Source organism: Labrus mixtus, chromosome 19 (genome assembly GCF_963584025.1).
Source record: "Labrus mixtus chromosome 19, fLabMix1.1, whole genome shotgun sequence".
Classification (NCBI taxonomy): domain Eukaryota; kingdom Metazoa; phylum Chordata; class Actinopteri; order Labriformes; family Labridae; genus Labrus; species Labrus mixtus.
Genome location: NC_083630.1, coordinates 7,140,460 through 7,150,343, shown reverse-complemented (window position 1 = coordinate 7,150,343; position 9,884 = coordinate 7,140,460). Strand labels below are relative to the sequence as shown.

The window sequence follows — 9,884 nt, the reverse complement described above, 5'->3', positions numbered from 1 at the left end:
TGGCTCTGACTGCACTCAGGTTGGATAAGAGAAGAACCTGACTGTCAAGGAGCGACTGCCAACAGTTAGCACAGAGACAAATTATGAAGTTTAGTTTTGAAATGTATGACCTAATTATTTTACATTTAAGAGTGAATGAATGAGAATGTTGCTGTTTTAGCTTCAAATCGACACACAGCTTCTAGATGGCAGGTAACATTTATTCTTAAAGGTCTCATGTTTTAATTTGATTTATATTTAATTATATAGGCTAGATTGTAGCCTATGTTTTCAGACATTAATCAGACATCATCTTGACCTCCTTAAAAAGTGCTCTGAAATGCTAAACCCTCATGAATATTAGATTTGTTTTTGCTTTGTCTTGAATTTGAATTACTTAATTGACACAATAAACGGTAGTTGGATTTGAGCTTGTACGGTGCTTTTCTAGGCTTCTGACTACTCTCATGTAGAGTGCTAACTAGTAGCGGCAAAAGTTAAATGTATTTTTAACCATCTTCTGTTACCATGGCAGCAACACAAACACAGTGAATCCAAAGCAGTTCATAAAGCAGAAACTCTTTGCGGGCACAAGCTTGATTATTTACACCTCAGAAATAAGTCCAACTGTCGGATCCTGCACACTGCATTCTGTCCAAACACTAAGATAACCCAGAGAACAAGGGCCTCTTTAACGGCAGACCACATCATAAACTGCAGAGTAGTCACAAGGCTTGTTCAAATGACTGCGAGCTGTTTTTTATCCTTCACATCTTCTTCATGACACTTGCCACAAACACAGAGTGAGCCGTGTTAAGGAGCTGCGGCTGAACAACAGCTCTGTCTTCTGGTCGCCTTTGTACGTAAGACAAATTCTTAAAGAGAAGCACACAGTGAAAGATCTGCAGAGAAATCAGAGGTCATGAGCTGTGTATCCCTTTGATTTATTGACAGAGGGTGAGAATCATGCTAACATCTGGTAATGAAAGCACTGAAGCTATGAGGTACACACACTGATATGTGGAGGGGAAGGGTTTCACATGTGGCTAAATATGGGACGACGGTAAACAACAGTATTGATGCAAACACAAAACACACAGTATGCTCGACTTAAACTGTTGGAACAGTTGAGTGTATGTGTTTATGTATCATTACCTCCATGATATTCATTAGCAGGTTCTATTGCAACAACTTGACTTGTTAATAGCGCTAATAGCAAACGGCCAGCCAGCAGCAGAAAGGCTTTCAGACGCACGGATCATTGTTCACATGTCACAAAAAGATCCTTCGGCCTCTGGGTGCTCTTTTTCTCTCTCAGTGGCCTCCCTTCCTCCCTCTCCAGTAGCCCCCGTGGGAGCGTGAGGGTTGAAATGACACACAGTGGCTGACTGTCGCCCAGGGGCCTGGGTTCTGGCCTTGGCTGGCTGGATCTGTGTGGCAGCTGGTGAGCCCGCTGCCCTCTCTGTGGCCTGCAGCATCAACAGTGGTGGTAGTGGGACTGATTGGAGCCTCACTCTGATCTCTGACTCTGGGGCTGACGCGCAACTGCTCACTGCTGCCCACACTGACTGGTGGAGAGGAAGTGGGACAGAGAGGGGGGATGTAATCAGGAACACACACACACACAAACTAAACTGTCTGGGAGTATGTGAAACATAAAGTCCTCCAAGAAAAAAAATGAACAGTACAGTCCAGATTAGGATGTGAGATGAGACCAAACGATATTCATCAGGGCAACAATGGTGGAACAATGTGGACTCAGCTGTGATCATTATGGGGTTATGTTGAACCAGCAACCACATGTATACAGACAAAATGTTGCTGAAAATGCACTGATATGGCATGAAGGAGGCAGCTTTTCCTAAGGACACACTGTACTAGCTGTCAAGTATCATTGTCTTAAGTCTTTATTTAACCTAATCGCTGCTGCATGTTCAAGACTCAGATACAACAAATCATGATTATTAATAAATAGAAAAACACCATTTTTAACATGCTAGTAGCAATTCACTTGCACACAACCAGTTGTGTATTCCCTTTGAAAACAACCACATAAAAGCATACTTCTGAACGGCCCGAACAAACAGAAAAGACCAATGTAACCGTCTCCTATGTAAACTCCATAGTTCTGATTAAGATAGCCATCTTCTTCTTATTGTGTTAGCAGGTTTTAAGGCTTGATATATGCTCCTCACCACAGCCCAACAGTTATACAGGGTTCTAGGCATTATAATTATGAAGAACACTGACAGGCTTTCAAGAACATAAACCGAACTAGACTTTTATTAGCAAGCATTCCCTTAATGGCGGCTCCGCACCTCATACAATACAACTGTTAGATCAAGAGCTGTTTTGATCTTCGCTGAATTTTCAGGTTTCCTAAAACCAAGAGAGCAAACAGGAGTTCAGGGATGTGAAAAGGACAACACATTAAGGCAGGAATCATGATCCATAAAGTCAAAAACAAAAAATAGGTTGGAGTGAGGAATTGTCCTCAGGTGTGATGATAATGATGATGACGTGAAGCTCTTGGGTTTTAGGGAGAAGGTCTGCCCCGACAGACAAGACGAGCTTGTGACGAGTCAGGCTGGGTTGGGTGGGGTCAGGTCTTAGTGGTGCCTGCTGGTGTAAATTCTGTTCCTTAGAACGACTAAGGGAGGGAGGTGGTGTCGCAGACCAGGGTGGTGCTGAATGTGATCGAACCATCGAGTCACATTCACGTACTGCTCTTTCTCCTGGATGGGCATTTCCACCTGAGAGAGAGGAGAGGTTAAGAAAAGAGAAACATATGAATATAGTAACTAAACAATGTCTTGTCTTGTGTTAATGTGGTAAAAAAAAAACTAGATTATCTGGGATCTTTAAAAACTAAATGTGCCACAAGAAAAACTAAAGAAAGGTAAGAAACTGCAATATAAAAAAACATAATCTAGAGTAGATTTATCATGCTTAGAAATGCATTTACTGCTCATTTGTTTTTACACTAAATTAGTTTATTGTAATAATTGTACTCATCGAATGTAAAATACTGAATGTCTTTGATTCTTTAGGCCTTTAAAGAAACTTAAAAAAAAAAAAAAGACAAAAAAATCCCTTTCAAGTCAAACTGTTGAATTTTCCTGAAATGTGAAGTGTGCACACAAACAAACACACAATATTAATTAAGCACAATGAAAAACAAACGCATGTATTGCCCTCCATCCTTTAGAGATGTATGTGAGATAGTCTTCCCTTCCAGGTCTTAGACAGGTACTGTGGGGTTGATGTTAATGACATGGGGAAACTTCTCAGGCCTTCACAGACTCTTGATTGGTGAGGAAAACGAAAAGAAAGGAAATGGCTGAAGGGGTCTGAAAAAGTCTCATCGACTAGCAGTACCCCAAAAGCAGTGCATGATGGGTAGAGTATTAAGTGACTGTAGGGCAAAGCCAACTGTAGCATTCTAAAAAAAGTTTGACAAGGTGTTGTCACACAGACATATTGTCCTGTTACTACATAATGCAGGTGACAAAGTACAAAACACCAGAACACACAAGGACGTCCTTGAAGGAAAAAAAAACGTATTAGGCGTTTTTCTTTTTTGTGATCTAATTAATAAGCAGAATGTGGAAATCCCCCATATAGGCAACAATCCAGCCTAAAAGCATTCTAGCATCAGTCAGGTTTAATGTTTGTGTAATGGTGTTTTCCATGAATTGAACATCAAGACAGGCGCTGGTTAAGGGTTGGGCTAGCTGACCCCTGGTCCCTGAGGTTAAAACGCACACTGATTGCAAACCAAAGTGACGCTCCTCTGCCTGGTGGCGGGAGGCAACCTTCCATCTCCGCCAGAACCACTGACATCTCTCAACATGTGATCTCTCCCTCCCTCCCTCTCATTCCGTCTTTCCCATTTCTAGAATCACTTTTACTTAATCCTGGAAGGCATAACAAACTTGCTTGTTCCTGGTCCGAGGCTATAGATATCACTTTGTGCCACATCACTTTATAACGAGAAGTGAGAATGTGTTTATAACCCGTGTGTTTATTGCCAACTTGCTTTTGATGGCCTTTGGCCATATGACTGGTCTGATTGTGTGTTATGCACAGTGACAAATTGCTTATTAAAGTTGTGGTTTGACTGAAGTGAGCACTGATCGGGAGGGAAAAGGATGTATGAAGGGATGGATGGATGGGTGAGAGAGTCCTTGGTAAATGGACTGAGGCAAAACAAATCAATCACATTTACCCCAGAATAGGCAATCCCCAACATAACTCTGGAAGAAGTTCCTAAATTAATCTGTTAGTTTTAGTCACAAAAAGCTTCTTAGACGTGTCATAGAAGGACATGAGAATGGATAACAGTTTATCTAATCTAATATCTAATAAGTTATTTAATAGTAATAAACTGGAAACTCTGACAGAAAGATTCATAACAGAAATACTGACTCAATATTTTTTTTGTTTTGAATAGCAACAAACATCATCTGAGGACACCCCACAAATAATGTTTGTTTCTTATTTACCCAAGATCAATCTGATTCAAAACAATTTAATCTATAAAAATCTTCTTGTCTTTGACTCATACAAGTGAAAGCCAGCAGATTGATTAGAAACACATAACCATTTCAGTGATATTAAGTACTAGAAAAGCGTGATCGTGTGAAATCTTAAAGGTGCAGAAGTGACAGAAAACAGAAGAGACTTACTATGAGTGGATGGATTCCAAAGTATATAAAAGCATCAGCTAAGGTGAACTGATTGCCAGCCAGGAAAACCTTGTCTTGGAGGTAGAGGTTGAGATCCTGCAAGAATAATTTTCATTAAAATAAGGTGCTATGCAAATAAGGTTGTTCATTTATGCAGTATCGTATGTGACTTGTGTTCACGAGAGATGAATCCATTAAACATAAGGGAGAAGGTTACATTCATTTGAATCTCTAATGAGGCCTTCTGTAACAGAGGACGTGCTGATTGTCCTATCATCACTTATTCTGCATTAAAAAAGACAATCTAAAGAGAATATGCAGCTCTGCAAAGTCAAATCAATATTTTCTTAACAAAATGTTGCTCTCTTGATGAACACTAAAGACAAAAGGATGCATGACAGCAGGTTCATTAACCTATATATCTGTGGGTGCGTGAGGTGCATGGGTCTGGATCCTAGCTTGCGTGTGTGTCTGCTTGCTGTGCAATGTGTGTAGGAATAATATGTAACCTGGGGGGGTATAGCATCTCTGCCCATGACTGGGGACTAAGCACAGATGCTCTTCAAAACAGTCTATTTGTTTACTGCACTACCAAATGAATATGACTTTAGCTTGAAAATCTAATGAAGCTGCCCCAAACTTGGGCATCGTGATGCGTGTTTCTCAGTCCATGTCTGTGTGTGCAAAGTCGTGCATGGAAGTGCTGGTCCCAGGGGAAGAGACCATCTTTAGCACTTGTACATTGTGTGAAGGGAACACTCCATGCACACAGAGCATCTTGGGGGCAAATGGAGTTATTGTGCGGCAAGAGTGGGTGATGCCAAACAAGGCATGAAGACTGCAGACTTCCTCTCCTTCTACAATCAGATCCTTGCTTTTCTTAGCCTACAGCCATGGAGCTGAAGCCCAGTCGAGCATCAGAAAAGGGACAGCTCTCCAGACACCCCCACCCAGCACATGGAGCTCCAACCTGGGTCCTACCTGCCCCTGCCTTAAGTGCACACTCTATGATGGGTACATTCAAATAAAAAAAAATGCTGGCAAAGTTTGTAGCAGCATTTAGACAAGTAAAGAGTGAGGGGCCAAGTCTATCTGAAATTAAAATAAATGTAAAGAACTGTGCAAGAATTCTTGTGGAAAGTCTTGTTGTTAACCTTTGGGTAGGTCATGTACAGACATGAAACTCACCAGTTCCTTCTTACATCATACAGAAATGGAACAACGCATCATTAAAACTGTGTAAAATATATTTATAATGCTCTTATAATACTATTGCAAATCATAAAGTCTTGTGCTTATTACTTTAGGATGTACTTTGTTAAGTTGTCTTTTGGAAAAGGGACTATTTTATATTGTTGCTGTCTTTCCACATGATTTATCCAGATACAGGTTCAGAACATTTTACTTTCCCTTTATACCAGTCCTGGGAATTCAGGCAACTATTAACAAGACGCAAAAGTAAAATTGAAAAACTCTGAATCATGGCAAAAGTATTCAAACTAAGAATAACATGAAATTAATTTAATTATATTTTCCAATCTTTCAAAAATGAAAGATGTATTACCTGATAAATAAACTGAGAAGATTCAAAACTCAGAAATGATAAAGCCTGTAATGCCACATGAGGATTTCAAGGTGATGGTGCTGACTGTCAACTTAAGATAAAGTTGGAACAACCCAAAATGTAATTGGCTGTAAACTGGCTGCTTTTGATAAAACAAGTAATAGGCATTTTAATCAATTTATGGCACAGGAAGTCCCTCGTTCTTATTTAAGGTGCAGTGACAGACCCTCTCTTTTCAACACTTAACTTACTTTATGTTAATGCCTGATTGGCCTTGTTTGATAATCATCATACTACATGAGTGACATCCTGTTCTCTTTAGTGTCAGGTTAAAAATTATGAATTTCTTATCCGCACCCAGGGGTGAGAAAGTTTAAGAACTCCTGGAGGTGTCAGTTTTCATCTCTGGATAACTTAATGGGAGATGACTTGTGTGCTTGTAAGAAGAGTGTTAAGAACAGAGCTAAAACAAAAAGACAGGACAGGGGACCACAGGGCAACACAACTGAGCTGCTCAGGGCGACTTCCTTCTGTAAGTGGCACCATTAAAATATTTAAGAGGCCTGTCCAGATAACATGATGCCGCACAGCATGATTCCTCAGCCATGCCACAACAGCGTGTCATGCTGAGATGTGCGTGTGTGCAGGCACACACACAAACACCACATGCTGACACAACAGTGCCAAGAGGCACCTAGCGTCCAGCGGACCAGTGGCTGGTGATCCATTTCACGCTGACTGGCGTCAAACACATTAAAGCATTTTTCTCTGTCGCATGGGGCCATGTCACTAAAGGGCCATACATCAGTCTGTATTCCTGTCGCTTTTGCCTTAAAAAGATTTACACACACACATATTCAAACACACATAGAGGCCTAGCTGTTGGACAGAGATAAATAATGTGCTGGAAACTGAGATACGTTGGTGCCTCTCAAAGGTAGGGTATGTTTGTCAAAACCTGCTTCCTTTCAGAATAAAAAAATCTGAGTTGGCATCAGACAAATAGAAGCAAAAACTGCATTCAACTCTGGGACAGTAGATATTGGATAAGTCTACAGAGAACAATATCAAACTGGGTGCTGGAAAAAAAACATCCAAACATAGAGAAAGACTAGGTCTGCACACCAGAAGCTGTTCCAATAAAATTGAATGGAAATCATCACCACATGTAGTGTTTCCCCTTCTGATGAAGGGCGAGGGCCCAAAATGCTACATGTAGTCACAAGTCTACAGACAGAAATCAAAGCTCTTTTGAGAACCAAAAAATATTCCCTTGTAAATCAACCTGTCTACCTTTAAAATGGTCTTAGTGTCCTCCTTTGTGCAGCCATCTAGCTTTGTGACTCTGTGCTCCAGCCACTGCTGCACCACAGCTCGGCCCTCTGCTGAGTCACCCAGGAGCTCTGGGCGCTTGGCTTCTTTCACAAGGTGACAGGCGATAGTCACCAGCCCCACCAGTGGCGGACCATTATTATTCTGTAACACAGGTACCTGCATGGACAGGTGAGAGAGAAAAGCCAGAGAGACAGCAGTGAGATGGGTAGAGAGAGTAAAAGACATAGGATTGAATCAACTGTTTATCTTAACTAAGTTCAGGTATACTTAAGAAATTCGCCAGATATCAAATATTACTGTATTGGATTTGTGTCTCCTTTATAAATGACAGATCTGTAACATCTGCTTAATATCTTTAACAGATTATTTTTTTTCGGGCTCTGGGAGAGTGTGTTATTATATGTTCAGTACAAGAAGTTGAGACTGTGCAGAGTCTAACACTAACATTAACCTTACAAATATAACTTCTTTATCACGTTAAGTCAGAGTGTGTATGTCCGTCCATCTGTCACTCCTTTGCTACCTGTTCAGAGATCAATACTTAAGGTGTTTTCGGTCCTATATCAGCCCACAGCCACTCCTCCGCTCACTACATCTTTATGGACGGCGCATGCGCGAAGCATGGTGCTATTTCCAATGTGCCGAGTTGTGAAATGAAGACAGCCGGCATCAAATATTGCTCGGAGTTGCCGTGAATGTGTTCCTGACTGTAGAAAAACCCCCAACATATTCGATAATAACTGAAGATAGATACGATATAAATAAATTACTGTATTTTTGACACACATTAATAGCATGTTAGCATTATCTAGCTAGCTTCTGTGAGCTAATTTCAATAGCTTATAGGCTTTTAATAAATACAAAAGCGGTTGAAAGCCTAACACAGACGCCACAAATAAAAACGGCTCATGTCACCTTTTTATCCCCCTGTGTGCTGTACTTGTTTGTCTTTTTTAATCCTAAATATTTCTCCAGCGATGATAGCTCCCGTAGCGCCATGTTTCTGAGTGTTTTAGGGGCAGTTCAGTGTGCGTGCGACCTGATTGGGTAAAAGTCTCAACTCCCGCCTACGGCAGTTTGATGGACTGTAGTTTTGACCAATAGAATCACAGAAAACCAATCCGTCGAGACATTGCATCAGTGAATGAGCCACCGTCCCTTTAATAGAAAAAAATGAAAGCACCCTCAAATATTAATGTCAAAATGGAGAACTGTTGGCGAGACAGTTCACATTTCTTTACATAAAAGAAAGCAGGAATTTTATTTTTAGTAATAGTAAAAATTATAACTTCAAACACAAAGGAAAGATTAATTTCTAAAGAGAAAGTAATTGATACGGAGCCCCTGAAGTCCAGAAAAGTAAAAAAATATATATCTTGTGCAACATATTTTTCTTTTTACTTTTCGGGACTTCAGGGGCTCCGTAAATTGCTCTACTTTCTGGCATCGTTGAAAAACATTATTAGACAAGTCAGTTTCAAAGTTACAAAAGCTTTTATTTTAGAGACTTGCATGAATTGCATGATCATCACAATAAAAGAGCCAACCTGTATAAAACATCTGTGATAACAACAAACCAAAATAAATTACTTAGTCTATTTATTTTATTTTACTGAACGCACAGGCAAACACCAAATACCAATTGCAGCCTGTCAGGTGAGGCCTTAGATGGATGTGTGCATATCCTTGAATTCTTTAAGATAAACTCTGTAATCTCCTTAGCCCTAAGTGATGCTGTAAATTGACAGTAATGTAACTTTTCCCCCCCCAGAACTTCTCCATGAAGATTAATTTTTAAATTGAATCAAACAGACAGTGCAAGGTTTGGAGTTTCAGTCTTTGGTCCTGCAGTCAGTCTTTCCCTGTCCTGTCGATCTGTTTCTGCAGTGTGTCCTGGTTGTGACGTTGAGTGTGTCGTGTCTGTTTGGATTTGCCCTGTGCCTCAACAATTTCTCCATAATGAAATGTCACCTGTCAGTCAAAACTGGGCTTATTAGCCGTGTACTGTCCAAATGTGTATGCTTGTGTGACACCATAGAGACTGACAGCAGGGCCGAGGTGTCACACAACAAGCTTTGTTTGTCTTCCCCAGTGATCCCATTTTGGAACAGCTCACCTGTCTGACATGGCTCCAGGTGATGTCTTCAGAAATACAAATCAAATTCATATTTTGGATTTTTATTGACCTCATTCAGACTGCAATAAAATATACAGGAGATAAAGAGTAAATGAGACAGTTGTTAGCTATTCCATAAAGCCCACTGTGGCAACTCTGTGCTGCTGTTTATTTATTTACAGTGCCTGCCATGGACAGATTT

At 40.5% G+C, this 9,884-nt stretch overlaps 1 protein-coding gene across 1 annotated transcript; it reads right to left on the bottom strand.

Annotated features, from left to right (window-relative positions):
- Positions 1-907: 907 nt before the first annotated feature.
- On the bottom strand, positions 908-8,614 carry eef1e1 (eukaryotic translation elongation factor 1 epsilon 1). The gene is made up of 4 exons (XM_061064809.1): positions 8,482-8,614; positions 7,525-7,722; positions 4,668-4,763; positions 908-2,732 (listed from the first exon to the last, which is right to left on the bottom strand). The coding sequence occupies exons 1-4, from the start codon at positions 8,563-8,565 to the stop codon at positions 2,589-2,591; spliced, it is 522 nt and encodes a 173-aa protein (XP_060920792.1). The 5' UTR covers positions 8,566-8,614; the 3' UTR covers positions 908-2,588.
- Positions 8,615-9,884: the final 1,270 nt, after the last annotated feature.

What these genes read in the sequence shown, in the direction of transcription:
- eef1e1 (XM_061064809.1), bottom strand. Translation starts at nt 8,565, where the DNA reads ATGGCGCTACGGGAGCTATCATCGCTGGAGAAATATTTAGGATTAAAA. An exon ending in ACACTAAGACCATTTTAAAG is followed by an intron (nt 4,764 to 7,524) that starts GTAGACAGGTTG and finishes TTATTCTTGCAG; the next exon opens with GATCTCAACCTCTACCTCCA. An exon ending in TTGGAATCCATCCACTCATA is followed by an intron (nt 2,733 to 4,667) that starts GTAAGTCTCTTC and finishes CCTCTCTCTCAG; the next exon opens with GTGGAAATGCCCATCCAGGA.